Source organism: Trachemys scripta, chromosome 7, assembly GCF_013100865.1.
Source record: "Trachemys scripta elegans isolate TJP31775 chromosome 7, CAS_Tse_1.0, whole genome shotgun sequence".
NCBI classification, from domain to species: Eukaryota; Metazoa; Chordata; order Testudines; family Emydidae; genus Trachemys; species Trachemys scripta.
Genome location: NC_048304.1, coordinates 33,575,522 through 33,593,981, shown reverse-complemented (window position 1 = coordinate 33,593,981; position 18,460 = coordinate 33,575,522). Strand labels below are relative to the sequence as shown.

General features: G+C 58.7%; 3 protein-coding genes across 4 annotated transcripts; 2 read left to right on the top strand and 1 right to left on the bottom strand.

Moving 5' to 3' along the window:
- Nucleotides 1-4,427: 4,427 nt before the first annotated feature.
- On the top strand, nucleotides 4,428-6,789 carry LRRN4CL (LRRN4 C-terminal like). Its single transcript, XM_034777270.1, has 2 exons — nucleotides 4,428-4,702; nucleotides 5,284-6,789. The coding sequence occupies exon 2, from the start codon at nucleotides 5,289-5,291 to the stop codon at nucleotides 6,147-6,149; it is 861 nt and encodes a 286-aa protein (XP_034633161.1). The 5' UTR covers nucleotides 4,428-4,702; nucleotides 5,284-5,288; the 3' UTR covers nucleotides 6,150-6,789.
- A 93-nt stretch (nucleotides 6,790-6,882) lies between these two features.
- Nucleotides 6,883-14,717, top strand: LOC117880794 (arginine-glutamic acid dipeptide repeats protein-like). 2 transcript variants are annotated; one of them, XM_034777269.1, is made up of 5 exons: nucleotides 6,883-7,116; nucleotides 11,836-12,838; nucleotides 13,608-13,685; nucleotides 14,245-14,336; nucleotides 14,551-14,717. In XM_034777269.1, the coding sequence occupies exons 2-5, from the start codon at nucleotides 12,102-12,104 to the stop codon at nucleotides 14,577-14,579; spliced, it is 936 nt and encodes a 311-aa protein (XP_034633160.1). In that variant the 5' UTR covers nucleotides 6,883-7,116; nucleotides 11,836-12,101; the 3' UTR covers nucleotides 14,580-14,717. The 2 variants fall into 2 exon arrangements, 1 of the variants encoding a protein (XP_034633160.1); XR_004646615.1 differs by lacking the exons at nucleotides 6,883-7,116; nucleotides 11,836-12,838 and adding an exon at nucleotides 12,857-13,298.
- Nucleotides 14,718-15,242: 525 nt separating this feature from the next.
- LOC117880793 (zinc transporter 1-like) lies at nucleotides 15,243-17,291 on the bottom strand. The gene is made up of 2 exons (XM_034777268.1): nucleotides 16,222-17,291; nucleotides 15,243-15,896 (listed from the first exon to the last, which is right to left on the bottom strand). Exons 1-2 carry the CDS (start codon nucleotides 16,817-16,819, stop codon nucleotides 15,244-15,246), a joined length of 1,251 nt encoding a protein of 416 aa, XP_034633159.1. The 5' UTR covers nucleotides 16,820-17,291; the 3' UTR covers nucleotide 15,243.
- Between the last annotated feature and the right edge of the window lie 1,169 nt (nucleotides 17,292-18,460).

Sequence of the window (18,460 nt, the reverse complement as noted above, 5' to 3'; positions counted from 1 at the left end):
CTCCCACCTGGCTTGTGTGATGTCTACATTCCAGAGGGCTCAGTAATGGGGAGGGGGGGGGGGTTGGATTCCAGAGAGGGCTGTAAGCTGGCATGGGAGGTGTCTCTGCTCCTGGCAGGCAGCTGCCTTCACTTGTCACCCACCCTGTGGGCACTTGGCAGCTGTAATGAGTGATACATGGTTCAGGGCCAGGCTTCTGAGCCCAGCCCATGCATCCTGCCACCCCACCCACCCACAAACTCCCTACAGCCTTTGCCCTCATGCTGGGGTGGTGGAAAAACAACATTGTAGCTGCCAGACTGTCCCTTCCAGCAGAGGGCGCTGTAGGGAGTGGTGCAGGGGTGCTGGCTGTACAAGAACTCCCCTTTATTGGACTCCAGCCTCCCAGGGCTTGGGCTGGGAGCTAAAGGTGGGGATGGGGGAGTGCAATGGTGCTTTCCCGGCATGGGAGCTGCACTTGTTTGTGCCCTGTTTGCAGGGCTGGGGCGGGGGGGGGGAGCTTGCCACCCATGAGGACACATCCTCAAGGCAGCTCAAGCTGCACCCCCCCCCCCTTCCACCAAGCCCAGCTGTACGCTGGGGGCAATGCAGGGAGCTGGTTCCTACCCCACTTCCTATCTCTGGACCAGCTATGAGCTTCTGGCTGCCCTCCTGTAGGCCCCACCTGAGACTGCTCTGCCTGCCAGCCTAGGTAAGTAGCCCCACGCACCAGGGCAGGTATCTGCTCTCGCTGTGCCCCTCACCTACCCCCTTTGGGCCTGAGGGCTTCAAGGAGTAGCTTCATGAGGAAGTTCCTGCCCCTGCAGAGAGTTGGGTGGCAGGTGGCAGAGCTGGAGGGGGATGGAGTGGCAGGGAACAGGGGGGCAAGAAGAGCTCTGGGTCCCTGCCCTGGAGGTAGCCCGTCCTCTCCACAAAGACTGTAGAGGAGCCCCCACTGCCCTGCAGTCAAGTTGAACATGACCTGGTGCCATCAGCCCAGTTCAAGCCTAGCAGAAGGGGGCTGAAGGCTGCTGTGGCCATGGCTTCCCCTTGCACCCTGTGCTCTCCCTCATCCTCGTCCTTGCTGCTCCAGTCTGTCACTTTGATGGCAAGAACTTCCCTGCCCAGCCCCAGCCAAAGCCCCTAGACTGCCAGCCAGCGGATGGCCCAGGCATGGGTGCTGCTGGTTGGCCAGTTGTGGAGGGAGTGGGAGGCACAGTCCCTGTCCTGCTGTGGGGCGTTCACCACTCTAACTCTTGCGTGACGTAAGAGCCTGAAGCCCTTTCCCTTTCAATGAGTTGGTGGGAGCGTAAGGCCCCTTTGTAAATGCAACGTGGGCTGTGAAGCCTGAGAGGCACTTCTGGGAATGTTTCCCCCGTCCACCTGAGTCATCGATGGGACTGGACAGTCACCGATGGCTCCACTGGCTGCTCTCAGTGAGTCTGTGCAGAATAACGCGCTTTGGTACAGCCAGCTCAGCCTGTTAACAGCAGTGACCTAGGGGAAGGAGCAGGCTGGCTCTGTCCCCAGTGCCCACCTAGCCACTGGCTGCCAGCCCCAGCTGCTGCTGAGGAAGGTGCAAGAACCCCCCAGTAGCAGAGGTAGAGTAACCTCCCCACAGGTTAGGTCACATCCTCTGACATCAGCTTGAGCCCTGACACAGGAGTGTTTCCCTCCATTCCCAAATCTTTGCTAGGATTAAGTATCCGACTCTGGCTTATCCTTGGGTGGGCACATAGAGCTCCTGCATGGGGGGGAAATGGCAGGGGGCAGTGTGTAGGCACACAGCTCCTGGCATGGATGTTGGGGGGGGGGGGGGGGTGGCAGAGTCCTGTAAGGGGGGGGGATGGGAAGGTGGCAACCAGGTAGCTTGTAGGGGGAAGGGAGGAATCCAAGGATGTCCTGGGGGTGCAGTGGGAGTGAACTGCTCTCCTGCCCCACCACAGAGGTTTTTGTATCTCAGCACTTGCAGTCCCTCTGCTTCAGGTTGGTTGGAAACATAGGCCTTATCTGTGCACCAATGAAGTTCAGCTTTGACTCTGCTAGTGTCATTGAGTGGTGCTGCTCCCTACCATGGGGCAGGTGCTCATCCCTGTCCAGGCAAGGTTAGGGCTGAGCACTGCACTGGCACTTGGGAGACCTGGGTTCTACTCCCACCTTGGCCACAGTCCCCTTGGGCAAGTTGGTGGCCCTCTCTGTGCCTCAGTTTCCCATAAAGCACTCTGAGCTGTGCTGGATTAGAGCTAGAGATGGTTGGATTGGGCTAGTCACAGCCATAGGAGCACTTGTAGCGGTATAATTATAGTAGTGTAAAACCTCCTTTTCCCCCCACCCCCATTATACCAGGACACCACCCAGGGGCTAAGCCTCCTTACTCAGAAACCAGTGGGCCATGCAGCAGCAAGCCACCACTAACAGCACCAGCATGTGTTTTAAACAAGTGCCTTTTTGTCTTGTCTGCCCCCCCACCCTTGCAGGGTTCATCCAGCACCTATCACAGTGGTTGTGGTATTAGGGCCTGTGCCTTTTAAGAGCTTCCCAAACTGTGTGGGCGGGCCGCTGGGAAGCTCTCCTTGTTTTGCGTAGGCAGTTGGGGCTGGACACAGACAGATCTTTTACAAACATCTTCAGCAATGAGTGATCCTTGACCAGCACAGTGGGGTCCTGGTCCAGGAGCGGGACCTGCTGCGTCAGCTTAAACCAAGAAACTAATTACCCTAAACAATGTAAAGACCAAAGCAGCCTGGTTTTACATTAAAACTCACCAGACAGTTCTAATGATGCTTCTCCCAGCCCACAGCAGGTGAATACAAAGCTCTGGACAGACCTCAGTTAATGAACTCCGTTAGGTGCAAAATTTGCTTCTCTCAGCACTGAGATGCAGCTGTCTCTGGAGTGGAGTGAGGGGGGTGTTTATAGAGGGATCCAGTTCCCTTGCCCAGCATGGAGACACAACTGCCTCTAGCATGGCCCAAGGGGATTGTTTATGCATGGCTGCTTCGCCTGATGCTGAGATGCAGTTAGCTGCCTCTGGGCTGAGGTGTGCGGGGCTCCTACATTGCAACACTTCGTGTGCTTTTTAAATCTTGTGATTTGGGAAGCCTGACTCATGAGTCTGTCACAGTTTGGAGTTTCCAGCATCTCACTCAATCTGTGTTAAACAACAGTTGGCTGGTGCCGGCTGACTTGGCAGAGACCTAGACCCAAGCCAAGCTGTAGTAACCTGGGTTTAATTTGGGCAGTGTGTCACTTTTAAGCCAGTGCAAGTTGCAAGTATAGATGAGGTCCCTGGCTGGGAGGAGCCAGGACTCTGACATTGGCATCACTGCCCCCTTCCCATCCATGGCATTTCAGATACTAATAACACCCCTCTTAGGCTGTGTTCCCCTGAGAATCAGTAGGAAAGCCCCCAGCTCTGCTACAAGCCAGGCCTCTCCTGGAGCGGCCATGGCTCTGAGCAGGATCCAGGCTTTCCCCAGGAGCTGAGAAGCTGCCCTTGGCAACTCTGTCCTAGCAGTGATGAGCCCTGTGTGTCTGTCTGAGCAGAGCCCCCCTCCCCATCCACCCCAGCTGCTCTTGCTCTCTTTACTCCACGAGTCACCCATGCCCCCAGTGCGGGGCTGGCTCCCACCAGGGTTACTGTGCACAATGCAGTTAGGGGCTGAGATCCAGGGAACAGACTGTCACTTCCTGCCCTTCCCCTGAGCTCACACATGCTGATGGGGTCAGCATTGTCTGTAAGGGGTGGCTGGCTCCACCAGCCTCTTGTCATATACCTTGGCTAGTGTCTGCTTTAGAATCAGGGATGAATGGAGCCTCTCCGGATGCTTGTCTCCATTGTAAAGAGGGTAAATGTCAGTCCCTGAGACAAGATCACAGAGTAAGTCAGTGGCAGAGAATAAAACCTATCCTACTGCCCAGCCCCTTCTCCCTGCTCTAACCCATTAGTCCCCACCAGAGTCAGGGGTAGAACCCAGGAGTCCTGGCTCCAAGCTCTAGCTCACTGCTCTTCCCTCCCACCACTGGGGACAGCACCCAGGTCACGACTGCCAGGCTGTCTGCCCTAAGCATTAGCCCCCACTCCCCTACTAGAACCAAGGCTAGAGCGCCAGGGTCCTGGCTCCCAGCCCTCCCCATGCTTTGCCCTGGCTGCAGGCTTCGTCCCTGGGGTCTGTCTGGTTCCTGTCAGGGCTGGGCCAGGGCAGGAAGAGTCTGTCTGGAACACATACCTGTGGCCGAGCAGCTTCCCATTGTCCATCCCGCCCGGGGCCGGCCCTGACCGTGCCCGTGACTCCGAGGGCTGGGCTGGGACGGGGGAGGCAGGAGGGCCGAGCTCCCTGCCCCATCTCTGCGGCCTCCGGGCGGGGGAGATCATCCGGGAGGGACCGAAATGTCCTTATAAGGCAGAGTTTTATGTTCCTTATGGCCACCTGCGGCTCCCCCCGCATTCAGGAGCCCCCGGGCTGCTCCGCCCCCTGGCAGCCCCAGCTAGGCTGGGGGCGGGGGATGAGCTCAGCTCCCCGACGGGATAAAACTTGCTGCAGCTGCTGGAGCGAAGCAGACGAAACGCGAGAGCAGAGTCGAGCGGTGCCAGCCCCGATCCCCCAGCGCCCCGGAGAGGAGAACCCCGATCCCCAGCGCTGAGCCCTGTCTCGCTGGAGACCAGAGTCCTGTGGCCCCAGTGACCTGACGCCGGTCCCCATCCAGCTAGAGGCAGCGGCGGGTGAGTGAGACCGGGGCTGCAGGGAACCCCCATCCTCAGACTCCTGGGACACCTGCCTGGAGGCCATTGGCCCACCCAAAGCCCCAGGGGTGTCTCCTTGTGAGGGTTGCTGCGTGGGGACAGCCAGACCCCCCTTCCCCTGCAGAAGAACCTGTGGGATGGAGCCCCCAAGGAGCACATGGACAGTATTATCCTATTGATAGTTGTGGTTTCAGTTCCAGACCCCAATAGGGACAAACGGACTCCTGGGAGTCAGGACCCCTGGGTTCTGTCCCCAGCTCTGGGAGGGGAGAGGGGTCTAGTGCGTGGGGCACAGGTTGGGAATCAGGACCCCTGAGTTCTGTCCCCAGCTCTGCCACTGACTGGCAGTTTGTGTGAGTTCCTTCCCATCCGTGCCTCAGTTTCCTCTTTTGTGAAGTGGGGCAATGACCTTGCCCTGGCTCCCAAGGGCTGTATAGCTCCCTGGGATCTTGTAAGGAGGCAGGACTGGGGCAGAGTGCTCTGATGGAAGAATCATACCTACCCCAGTATCCTGTAGCATCATCTCAGCTCAGACACTCACACTGTCCTCTCTCTTCCAGGAACCATGACCATCCTCCTGGGACTCTCAGCTCCAGTCCTCATGGCTGCTTGCCTCCTGATCCTGTGCCCAGAGGGAGCTCCGACGAGCATGGGAGGCTCCCTACCCCTTCCCCCGAAGGGCCAGAGCCACTGGCCCTGGCTCCATGCCCAGGAGAGCAGCCCCTTTGCCTCCTCCACCCCCCAGCACGACTTGGGGACAGACTATTACAGCTATGAGGACCCCTCCACCCCGGATACCCCAGAGATGCCTGGCTCCCAGAACCCATCCCATCAGCCTTGTGTCTACCACCATTGCCGCCACCTGCAGACAGCCTGTGCAGAGTTGAGCAAGGATACTGGTTGCCTGTGCCCTGGGGTGACTGGCCCAGATGTGCCCCCGGAGCCACCCCAGCTGAGGGCAGTGCATGTCACTGAGTCTGGGGCCAGCCTGCATTGGTGTGCCCCCTCCTCCACAGTGTGGGAGTACCGACTGATATACCAGGCTGATGGGGGCCACACCATTGCTGGCCCCATCTTCAACAGCACTTTCCGGATGGCAGTGCTTGGGGGGCTGCACCCCAGCACCTCCTACCTGGTATGTGTCATGGCAGCCAACCAGGCTGGTGCCAGCCCCACTGATGATGGGAGTCGGGCCCATGGACCGTGCCGCACCATCCGCACCCTGGCCCCCCAACTTCCCTACGCATATGTGGCAGCAGGACTGGCGGCCATGTTCGGCCTGGTGGTGGTGTCCGCGCTGACCTGGCACTTTGCCCTGCGCTCGAGGAGACGGCAGTTCCACGGCTCCCAGGACAACATCCTGGATGGGGAGGTGGGGCCAAGTGGGGTGGCCAATGGCTTATACAGGGGCGAGGAGCAGCTATAGGGGCACCTGAACCCTCCAGCACCCAGACACATACACTGCTGGCCTGGATCGGAGTCAGCCCCCATGGACTGTCCAGTGCAGTGGGGACCAGGGCTGGCGGAGAAGTGGAGTTAGCGGGGGACAGCACCTGACCGAGCCAGAACATGATGCCCTCCCCCACTCCACATGGGGTGAGGCCACTCAGGTCCTGATGCCCCCCCCCATTTATTTATTTAGTTATTTATTTATTTATATAGTGAAAGGTGGGGGGTCCTGAAGCATCAAGGGCTGTGGGGAGGCCCCAAGGGGTGGGGGAGGGGCAGAGGGACCTATAGGCAGAGGCCCTTGACAACCAGTATGAATCATTCTGAGTAATGAGCCCATCCCGCACCAGACCACCTGTGTTGGCTCCAGTGGGTGGGGGAGTTGCCTGGGGCTCCCCCTGCTTGTTGTGGGGGGAGGTCACCCCAGTTGCTGTTGCATGTCTGGCCTCGGGGCTGCACCCTGGGACCACCTTGCCCCCGCATAGCTGGGATGGCGCGGTGGGGGGAGGAGCCATGGCAGAGGGCTGGTCGCCGAGATGGGGAGGCTGGGGGTGTTCTGTGCTGCTGGCAATGTGAACTTGTTTGTGTTGAATAAAGCCCAGAAACAATGTCCTGGCCGCAGGTTTGTCCCTCGTCTCCTTCAGCTCCTCTCGGTTGATTGGAACAGTGAATCATCATGGTACCCCCCAGCGGCGCTCTTCCCCCCACTTCCTGGACAGTCTGTCTGGACCCAGCTCTGCTGGGGTTTGCGCTCACAGCCGCACCCAGCAGTGTCACCCTTGAACCACTGCCTGGAAAACATGATCCATCCCAGATGTGTGTGAGAGGGCCCCAGCGCAGAAGGCAATGGGAATGAGGAGCAGCCCCCGCCCTCCTCGCTCTGGGGGTTCTTGAGGAACGGCCCAGCTCTGTATGCTGACTGCTGGGGAAGCCGTGGTGCCCAGGTATGTGAGGGGCAGCCCAGGACAGATGGTGCATGTTGGGGGATGTTCTGCAGGTCCCAGGTAGGGTGACCATACAGCAAATGTGAAAAATCGGGACAGCAGGTGCGGGGTAATAGGAGCCTTTATAAGAAAAAGACCCCAAAATTGGGACTGTCCCTATAAAATCGGGACAACTGGTCACCCTAGTCCCAGGCGCAGGCGGGAAGGAGGAGTTGGGGCAGAGCTCACCCTCACTGTGCCTGCCAGCAGGGCTGAATGCATGGATTTGATACCGTCCACATTCAGGGCTGGGCACCCAGTGCCAAGGGGCCTGGCTGGGCATGGAGGTGGGGAGATGCTTCTGTCTAGTCCAGCCCTCCTATGTGTGTGTCCTGACCCCAGCTGTGCTGAAGCCAGAGGGACCCCTGTGCGTGGATTGACACTGAGATGGGGCAGTAGGGGAAGGCGTTGCTCCTGTATTGTTGTGACGCAGCCATTCATGCTGCAAGTTGTGTAATCTGGGGAGACATCACCGTCCCCTGGCACAGGAACCCACTGGTATGGGACGCAGTGTAATAACGGGCCAAATTGCAGCCACTTCCCTTCCTGGCACTTGTTCACACAGACATGCAGGCACGTGGAGTAACGCGTGCACAGAGAATGGCACGCACAGAGAAACATGCAGATACTTGGAATGACATCCAGACGCGGGCACTGCGAATGCCACACGCACAGACATGCACACACAGCATGTGCTAAGGGGACCAAACCCCAGCCCCTTCCCGTCCAGCCCCTCGCCGACAGACAGTGTCACACACACACACGCTCTCTCACACGCTCGCTGCCAGGCCAGGTTTTCCATGCTCTCACCACGCTGGCTGCAGTGCTGTGGAAGCCAGGTGTCAATGGTGGGCACTTTCAGAAGCCGGTCCTGAGTCACTCGCATGCCAGACGCTGAGCACCCCCCGAGCTGGCATGGTTTTCCAGCACCGCCCTGACACTCCCTCACAGACACTGAGCCCAGCACTCCCCTGCCATGGGGGTGTGAGTGCTCAGGCTGGGGCGTGAGCCCAGGACCTGCTCCTCTGCATTAGGGCACTCTGGGGGAAGGGCCAGGTAGGAGTGTGTGTGTCTGGGGCTCTCGCTGCTGGGCACTCAGGCGCTTTGAGGGTGCAGTGATTTCCCAGGTGGCGCCTGATTACAAAGAGCTTAGAGTTTTGGGACAATCGTCTGCCTTGAAAGCTGTGAACACCTTGAGTCTGATGCTCACACATGCACCAACACACATACACTGCAACACATAATACGCTCACTGTAGCACTCACTGTAACACACACTCGTTGACACTCACTGTAACATAAATGCACACCACACACCAACATATGCTCACTATAACACCCCCACACATACACTGAAACATGCTAATTGACACACACACATTCACTCACTGGAACACTCTCACATTCATTGACACTCGCTGTAACACACAATCACTATAACACACACATTTACATACACTTACTGTATCACACACACACTCCATGTCACTCACATACCAAACACACACAACAGACTCACTGGAACACGCTCACTGTACCACACACTCACACTGACATATCACACACCGATCCACATGGTCACAGAAAAACACACACACCATGTTACACACGTCACCCACACTCACTGTCAGACTCACACAGACACGTATATTCACTGTAACACACACCCCGCCCCTCCACACAAACACCACATCGCACACAAAGACACACTCTTTGTAACCCCTTCCCCCTCCATGCATGTGCATTTGCCCCTGGCCTGTCCGGACACATGCTGTGTGCTTCTTGGTGCCGTGCAATGCTGGCTGCAGCCCAGTGCACAGAGGGTTAAGGGTGGCACCAGTGACTGGGGCTGGAATGGGGGAGGACAGGACAAAGCCTCTTTCATTCCCTGCTTGGAGAGTTTCCTGTCTGACCTACATACCTCCCCATGTTGCCCTGGGCCCTGGGCCAAGGCCACCGGCTCTGTCCCAGCAGGCATGGGAGGGGACAGTTTAGCTGAGCCATGAGGTAGTGGGGGGAGTAGTGTCAGGAGGGGCCGTGGGAAGGGAAGGAAAAGAAAGGGGCCAGCTGAAGCAGAGCAGAGGATGGGACAGGAAAAGCCATGATGGGGCGGGACGGGGAAGCATGAGCCCCAGCCTGTTCCCATGACGGGCCTGCCCTGGGGAAGGTGCTTCATGGCATTTAGGGCAATAATCCACCCTGCCCCCACAATACAGATCAGTTCCCCCACCCCTGGGTAGCTGTGTCCCATGCTGAGATGGGAACCCCCAACCGCTTGGCTCTGAAGCCTGGTTGAAGGGGCTGCCCGTCCCGAGGCCCCAGACACTGAGCCTCAGGTACCCCACTCCTTGGCCATGGGACCCCCAGCCTGGCCCACTCTCCAGGGCAGTGACTATGGGTGTGGGGAGAGAACTTGGCACTTCACACACACACACACACACACACACACACACTCTCTCTCTCTCTCTCTCTCTCACTCACTCACTCTTCCCTTTGCCTGGAGAGCTCAGAGAATATTATAGTCATGAAAGACAGGGGCACACCTGGGAAAAGAACCTGAAGTCCAGGCTCCCAGCCTGCCCTGATGACGCTTGCTAGACCCAACTCCTCTCTCAGAGCTGGGGATACAACCCAGGAGTCCTGGCTCCCATCTCAGCCCTAGGTGTAAATTCATGATACTTCCTGTGGCAGAGTGGGAGAAATGTCTATATCCCAGTGTGACCGCCTCCTGGGTCTGTGAATGCACCATTGCGTATCGGGACCTTCCCGGAGGAGTGTGACTTTCATGTTATGTTTCATGACCATAGTTAATTGGCGCGTCCATTGTGCGGTGGGAGCAGGACACCTAATAGAAAGACTATGGCATGTGTCTTGATCACTTGATGGCAACAAGACAGACTGGCTTTCCCCTGCTGGGAGTGCCTTTGCTACCCTAGGGCCATTACCTTGGACTGACCCTCTCCACAGAAGCATCTGGAGCCTGCATCTCCCCCAACAGAAGCACATGGGAAAAGGAGGGTCCAAGATGATTTTAAAAGGGGGGGCTTCCCTAAGTGAGGCCAGTCCATCGTTCAGTGCCTGGCGGTAAGGCTAGGAGGAGGCAGGGTGGTATGGCTTAAGGATGCTGGACATACTTAGACCTCCCAGGATGGGTGAGATCATCCTGGGGCGGGGAGCTGCAGTCAGGGCTCTGTGTTGTGTCATTGACTCAGTATGGATCTCTAGGTGGTTTGGTTAAGAGCAATGTGCCTGTGGTTCAGAAATGCCTAGGCCAAGCCCCTGTTCTGTTGCGGGCTGGGTTAAATCTCCTTAAACTGTTGTGACTGCCACTTCTCATTGATGAGTGCTGTAAGAGACAGCTAGGCAGCCCCACCTTAGCCAAGGGGTATGCCAGCCCGCCAGGGAATTTGGCCTATGGGCAGAGGGCTCTCCAGGGTATTTGGGTAAGAGCGAACCGGGTCAAAACAAGAGTCAGACACAGTCTGAAGAAGCAGCTGGCAGTGCAAGCCAGGAGCAAACCTAGAGTGCTTTGGGGGGCGGCTCTGTCTGGGGCTGTGAGCAAGGACACTGCCTCCTGGTGTTTGGTGCCGCCTGTGTTGGGGGGAACAGGACTTTGTACATTCCCTGTAAATACACAGGATTGTACCAAAGGGCCCAGACTCCATCGTCCAGGCTCCTCCCAGCTAGAATCACCCCCATGGCCCTGGGCTTTGACCAACCACTCAGGTCAAAAGTGGGGAGATGTGTCCGGAGCACCTGTGGCCCAGAAGACTGCGAGGAGATGTGTCTGGAGCACCTGCGGCCCAGGGACCTCTGGGGAGATGTGTCTGGAGCACCTGTGGGCCAGGGGCCTCTGGGAAAATGTGCCTGGAGAACGTGTGGCCTGGGAGACTGTCCTATCACAAGGGGCTTTGGCAGGCTGGGGTGCTGGCTCCAAGGTGTAAGGCAGCTAGACTGTGGGGTCTCCATAGCCCTAGGAAGAGCTCAGACCTGGGGGCTGCACTTGGGAGGGCACTTAGAGATCCAGGGCTGGGAACAGTGACCTGGCTCAACCCAGACCCAGGGGGCTTGGCAGCTGGGTCCCCTCACAATGGCCAGGTGTCCATTCAGAGGAGGGGCAGGGGGAAGGACAGGCTGTGACAACCCCTACCCTCTCCCTCCACTCCCCTGCACATGGGGTCACTCAGGATCCCCACAAGATATTCTGCAAGAGTTGCGGGGTTAGCCCTGCGCAGATGCTAGAGGCTGGGAAATGGAGCAGGGTCTGGGCGGGGCAGTGGGAGCAGGATACAGGGGAAATAGCTGGCAAAGGGGGAGCAAAAGGGGATGAGGGAGCATGGGAGGGGGCAGGTTGTGGGGAGGGATGCTGGGGGTGGGACCTGAGGGGAGGGGTGCAATCTGGCATGGAGGGCAGGGGTAAAGGGCAGGGTTGTGAGAGGTACAGGGGACAGGGCCTATGGGCATTGCCCCCACACAGAATTTTCAGGAGGTTGCCTAGCAACTGGGACGCCCCACAGACCTGGCCCAGACCAATCCAGATGGAGTAGGGGCTTTCACCTGAGACACCCCCCCTCCCAATTCCCCTGGCCCCAAGCCCTGGCAAAGGCTGCTGGGAGGCTGGGGGGAGGAGTTGGTTCCTGGTGGGGAAGCTGCCCTTGGGGTCACATTTCCCCCGTGGCAGGATGAATGGGCTGCTCTGGTCCAGGCTGGTTCCGAGCTGTTATCCCCCCTTCTCCTGCTGGGTCCGGCATCACCATGGCTGCCCCATGCCTCCCAGTGCGGATCATCTTCTGGTAAGTGGCAGAGATACCCCCACCGGTACCCCCTACCCAGGGCACCCCCCACCCAGCACCGCCCCATGGGCATTCCTCACCCAGCATTGCCGCCCAAGGGCACCCCTCACCCAGCTCTGCCCCCCATGGGCACCCCTCACCCAGCTACACCCCCATGGGCACACCCCATACAACTCCACCCCCATGGGGACCCCTCACTCAGCACCACCCCCATGGGCACTCCTCACCCAGCATTGCCGCCCAGGGAACCCCTCACCCAGCTACACCCCCCATTGGCATACCCCATATAGCTCCACCCCTGTGGGCACCCCTCACCCAGCACCACCCCTGTGGGCACCCCTCACCCAGCTACACGCCCCATGGGTACTCCTCATCCAGCAATGCCCCCATGGGCACACCCCATACAGCTCCACCCCCCATGGGCACCCCTCACCCAGCACCACCCCTGTGGGCACCCCTCACCCAGCTACACGCCCCATGGGTACTCCTCATCCAGCAATGCCCCCATGGGCACACCCCATACAGCTCCTCCCCCCATGGGCACCCCTCGCCCAGCTACACCTCCCCATGGGTACTCCTCACCCAGCACTGCCCCCATGGGCACACCCCCATACAGCTCTGCATCCCCATGGGCACCCCTTACCTAGGACTGCCCCTTCCTTGGGCACCTCCTACCCACAACTGCCCCCCTAAGGGCACAGCCCACCCTAGGCACTGGGTCCCTCCCTCAGCCTCCCTTCTCACCCTCCCAATTCTGACACCCCTGGCACTGGGCCTCTGCCCAAGCTCCAGCCTTCCTGCCCACACTGGTTCCCTTTCAGCATGGGGCTGCTCCACACTGATGCTGGGCTCTGTTTCCCTTGTAGTGGCAGCTGAGGATACAGAAGCCGGGTGAGTAAAGAGCCTCCCCCCACATGTGTCCTCCACCCCCCCCGTGAGAGACACAGCTTGTGTGCCCCCCATTCCACCTGTGTGCCCTCCCAGTGCCCCCATGTGCCCCTGGCTTTCACTGTGCCTTCATGCCTTCATATGTGGGGGATGGTTCCTTGGGGTTCCCAGCCCTTCCCCCTAGGGACCCGCCCCCAGGGTCCCTCCTGCAGAAGGAGCTGGGCCCGATAGCTGGTGGTGTCTCCCTCTCTGAGGAGTGGGGTGCCCTGGGGGATACCAAAGGGTAGGGAGCAGGGGAGATTTGTGGGCCTAACAGGCTCCCTGGGGCTGAGGAAAGGGGAGCAGTGGTGGGGCCCTCCCCACTCCAAGTCATTGACCTTCCCCCCATCTCTCTTTCTGCTCCCCCTAGTTCCTGCAGCTGCAGGAGTTCCTAGAAAAACGCTTCCCAAAGCAGTTGGAGATTGTGAGTGACTGGGGTCAGGCTGGGGCTTGGGGACCAGGTGCAGGAGGGGCGGGGGCCTGGGTTTGGTGGGACAGGGAATCAGGGTTGGGAGCTGTTCCAGCACCAGCAGGGCAGGGTTAGCGTAGGGAGCCCCACTCTGCTCACCTGAGCCCCCAAGGGCATCCCCCAGATTTGTGTGGGGATCACATGCCCCATGGCTCCTCAAGGTTTCACCCCCACTCTGGACAGCTCTCCATTGGGCCCACCGCTCTGGTGTTCAGTCCCCACGCTTCCCCCAACCTGCTCACCCCACACTCGCTCTCTCTCCAGACAGGGGAAATGGCCCCCGGCTCTGGGGCCTTCGAGATTCTTCTCCCTGACAGTGGCCAGGTCCTGCACTCCAAGATCGTGAGTACCCAGCAGGCACTGTGTGTTGGTACCTCCCAGCTGGGGCTGCTGAGGGGTACTGTGCTGGGGGCACATCCCTGGCTCTGGGGGGCACTCTGCAGGGGGCACATCCTTGGCTTTGAGGGCTCTGGGGGGCACTCTGTGGAGGCCACATCCTCGGCTTTGAGAGTTCTAGGGGGCACATCCTCGGCACTGGGGGGCAGTGTGCTGGGGGCACATCCTCAGCTGGGGGGGCTGGACAGGGGCACTGTGCGGGGGGGCCACATCCTCAGTTTTGGAGGGGCTGGTCAGGGGCACTGTGCTGGAGGCACATCCCCAGTTCTGGGAGTGCTTGGGGGCACTGTGCAGGGGGCACATCCTTGGCTTTGGGGGGCTGGGCAGGGGCACTGTGCTGGGAGCACATCCCCAGCTCTGGGGGTACTGGGGGGGCATTGTGCTGGGGGCACATCCCTGTTTTGGGAGGCGGAGTAGGGGTACACATCCCCAGCTTTAGGGGGTCCTGGGGAGAAGGGCAGGGTATCATGGGCAGCACAGACTGACCCGTCCCCTGGTCCCATAGAACGGTGATGGCTACGTGGACAGTAACGCCAAGGTGCAGCGCATCTGTGAAGGCATCAGCAAGGTCCTGGAACAGTAGCGAGCAGGGATTGGGTAAGAGAACCCTGGCTGAGGGGTTGTTGGAGGGGTTAGGAGCCCAGTGGGTTAGGGGGTCACATCCCAGCGTGGGTGGGGTCAGCGCTCTGTGGGAGGTTGAGGGATATAGTCCAGCCCATGTGGGGTCACAGGACACGCCCCTGGCTGTGTGGGGTCGGGGGAGGAACATGCCAGGAACTGACACTGCCCCATCTCTCCTTTCTCCGCACAGGGTGCTGTGGTTTCCAGGGCAGCACATGACGGGATCAGCCGAAAGGGAGTCATAGCCCAGGCCAGTCCCTGACCTCCCCCCGATGCTCCAACCCCTGTGGCTATCGCCAAGCAATAAAGAGCAACATCCTGGCAGGCAGCTCCATGCCCTTTATTTACAGGGAATGCAGTGCTCTAAAAGGAGAGACCCCACATCAGCCCCGTCCTGCGGCACATCCTGTTCTGAGTCCTGTGGGGAGCCCCATCCTGTGCCATGGCCTGTCCTGAGTGCTGAGTCCAGGGGCAGCCCTGTCTCGCAGCACGGTAGGTTCCAAATCTCCATAGTGCCGCTGATCCTTGGAGGCCGGTTTCTGCTCCTCACTTCATTCTCAGTCTTCAGGGCTGCCAACACCCCACTGCTCCCCTACACGCCCCGGCTCCTCCCTCCAGGAATCTCACATGGGCCTGGGGCAGGCATGGCATGGCGGAGGGGTGGGGGGGCTGGCACAGTTCTATACTCCCCGAGCTGCCTGAGGAGTGTGGGGAGCAGACGCTGCTCATGGGGAGTGGCTGCCATGGCCCCCGCTCACTCCAGGACATGTCCCTTTTAAGTGCTGGTTCAGAGGTGGCTCCCATGGCTCACACTGTGGTCTCGTACTCCAGGATCACCGTGGGGCTGGAGAATGGGAGTGATGGGTGCCTCTTCCTGGGGGCCTCACCCCCCCCCCATGCAGCCATCACCCCCACCTGCTGCCATGCAGCACGGTCCCTGAAGTGCACCGAACTCGGGCTGCACTGTGGCTGCGTGGATCCCATGCTCCCAGAACACCTGCTGGATCCTCCTGGCCACAGCCTTGTAGGAGGCAGTGTCGAGGCACCAGACATGGGCCGTGGCCACCAGGCTGTAGGCACTGTCCAGCTGCCAGACATGAAGCTCATGCAGGGCTGCCACCCCCTCCGTGCTCCTCAGATGCGACTCAAGTCGCCATAGGTCCAGATGGTCGGGCACAGCCTGCAGCAGCACCAAGGCAGAGTCCCGCAGGGAAGGGGCACCCAAAAGGATCAAAGCCAGCACCACAACCACACACAGCCCAGGGTCCAGGTACAGCAGCCAGCAGGGCCCCAGCTCTGCCAAGGCTGGCGCAGGGCTGCCCAGGGGCCAGCATGGCATCCCAGTGCAGGAGGGCAGGCAGGCCACTTGCTCCACACATGGGGGCCACAGCAGGTGGAAGGCAAGTGAATATAGCAGCACGGTGGCAGGGCCCAGGGAGGCAGCCAGGAGGCGAAGGCAGAGAGCCAGCCAGGCACCAGACTCCTCTGCAGACAAGCACCCGTCCTCTAGCCAAGGCTGCCTGTTCCCCAGCAGGTCTGTGCAGGGGGGAAGGAAGAGGTGTGAAAATGGTATGGGGGCAGCATGTCATGCTACAGCTTGGGGGCAAGGGTCACAGGGCAAGGGGGGGGGCAAAGGAGCAAAGACTATGGGAGTCACAGGGCAGGCTCAATTCTTACTTAAGCAAACTCCGACACCCAAAGCTGAAGGAGTGGCCCAGTACCCCTTCCCCGCACACCACTCCCCAAACATCTCAACCCATGCTCACACAGCAGGCCTGGCCTGGTACCACCCCCCAGCCCTCCCCTCTAGCTGAGAGACAGGCCTGGCTCGGTACTCCCCCTCCCCCCAAGCAGGACTCACCTTGTGTCTCCTGGGCAGATCTGCCTGTGGCTGCGCCCTCTCTGCTGGCGCTGGCATGGCCGCTGTGGGGACTCTTTGCTCGATCAGGATGGTGCTGCCTATCCAGCCTCACCCTGGCAAGATGAATGAGGAGCCCAGCAGCCCCGACTCCCACCAGTGCCAGGGGCCGCTCTGTCACCTGGGGGTGCCCTGCCCGGTGCAGTGCCCTGGGCAGCAGGGCCAGGCACAGTGCTGTCAGGAACACGCCACACACTAGGGTCCCTGCCACCCGGGCCCGCACCCATCCGAAGGTGTTCCTGCAATCGGGGTGTGCTCCGCAGGCCAGCTGGCCATCCAGCAGAGCCACCCCCAGCGCTAGCACCATCCCTAGCGTCTGGAGTGAGCAGGAGAGAGCCAGCAGGGAGCCTGTGACCCGGCTGGCCACCACCTCTGCCAGGAACAGGCCGATGGCAAGACAGAGCTGGGCAGTTAGCCAGCCCTGGTGCCCCCGCAGCCCTCGCCCTGCCAGCCAGCCCTGGTGCCCTGTCCGCATCGGCAGCCTGGGCGGCCCCATCCCTACCCCAACAGTGCCTGCCCCCATATGGGCTCTTGTCCCCATCTAGCCTCTGGACTCCTGTCCCTACCCCAACCCACTCTTCTGGAAGCCTTGTCCCTGCCCCAGCAGCCTTCTCCCTATCTGGGCTCTGGGCTCCAGTCCCTGCCCCCACTGCTCTGCACTTGTCGCCAGGAGTTTGCACTCGGAGTGAGTGACCGGTGCACACAGTCCCATTGTCCCTGGGGGTTCCTTAAAGGGACAGCACTCGCTCCCTCCCCCTGTGGCTGCCTGCCCAGCCCACCACCAGCTGGCAAACACAGCACACAGGCTGCTCCCAGTCTCACAGCCCTCGACTCAGCAGGAAGATGTCTCCTCTTCTCTCTGCAAGCTGGGATGTGAGTGAGCAGGTACCCCCATTCCTGGGGTCCGCATGGGGCAGCTCAGATATGGGAACCCCAAGGGCCGATGTACTGGGGAAACTGGGAATCCCAGCTCTATCCAGGGAGTCAGCACTGCAGAAAACTGGGACTCCCAGCACCAGCAGAGGCTTCATAGATTTCAAGGCCAGAAGGGATCAATCACGATGATCATCTGACTTCCTGTATAATGCAGGCCTCCCTGCATTAATTCCTGATTGAACTAGAGGAGATGTGTTAGAAAAATATGCTATCTAGAATTAAAAATTGTCAGTGATGGAGAATCCACCAGGACCCTTGGTAAATTGTTCCAATGGTTAATTACGCTCACTGTCAAAACTTTACACCTTATTTTCAGTCTGAATGTGTCTAGCTTCAATTTCCAGCCATTGGATCGCGTTCTACCTTTCTCTTGTAGATCAAAGAGCCCATTATTAAATATTTGTTTCCCATGTAGGTACTTACAAACTATTATCAAGTCACACCTTAACCTTCTCTTTGTTAAACTAAATAGATTGTGGTCTTTGATTCTACCACTATAAGGCATGTTTTCTAATTCTTTAATCATTCTCATTGCTCATATCTGAATCCTCCAATTTATCAACATCATTCTTGAATTGTGGGCACCAGAACAGGGGACAGTATTCCAGCAGCAGTCACACCAGTGCTAAATGCAGAAATCTTCTGTACCTCTAATTGAGATTCCTGTTTATGCATTCCAGGATTGGATTAGCCTTTTGGGCCACAGAGGTGCACAGTGAACTCATGTTCAGCTGATTATCCACCACAACCCACAAATCTTTTTTCAGAGTCACTACTTCCCAGGATAGTCCCCCATTGTTTGTATGGCCTACTTTCTTTATTCCTAGCTGTATACCTTTACATTTAGTTATATGAAAAGTTATATTCTTTGCTTGCACCCAGCTTACCAAGAGATCTAGATTTGCTCTGAATCAGAGACCTGTCCTCTTCACTACTTACCACTCCCCCAATTTCTGTGTCATCTGCAAATTTTATCATTGACGATTTTATGTTTCTTCCATGTACACCTCTACCCCGATACAACGTGACCCGATATAACACGAATTCGGATATAAAGCGGTAAAGCAGCGCTCCGGGGGGGTGTGGCTGTGCACTCCGGCGGATCAAAGCAAGTTCAATATAACGCGGTTTCACCTATAACGCGGTAAGATTTTTTGGCTCCCGAGGACAGCGTTATATTGGGGTAGAGGTATAATTAATGAGGAAGTTCAATAGCATATAGGGCCCAGAACTGATCCTTGGGGGA

Excerpts from the sequence above, each read along its gene's own strand:
- LRRN4CL (XM_034777270.1), top strand. The coding sequence starts at position 5,289 with ATGACCATCCTCCTGGGACTCTCAGCTCCAGTCCTCATGGCTGCTTGC.
- LOC117880793 (XM_034777268.1), bottom strand. The coding sequence starts at position 16,819 with ATGGGGACAAGAGCCCATATGGGGGCAGGCACTGTTGGGGTAGGGATG. Across the intron at positions 15,897-16,221 it reads ATCTGCCCAGGAGACACAAG|ACCTGCTGGGGAACAGGCAG; the intron begins GTGAGTCCTGCT and ends CCCCCTGCACAG.
- LOC117880794 (XM_034777269.1), top strand. The coding sequence starts at position 12,102 with ATGGGCACACCCCATACAACTCCACCCCCATGGGGACCCCTCACTCAG. Across the intron at positions 12,839-13,607 it reads GCTGAGGATACAGAAGCCGG|ACAGGGGAAATGGCCCCCGG; the intron begins GTGAGTAAAGAG and ends CTCTCTCTCCAG. Across the intron at positions 14,337-14,550 it reads CAGTAGCGAGCAGGGATTGG|GGTGCTGTGGTTTCCAGGGC; the intron begins GTAAGAGAACCC and ends TTCTCCGCACAG.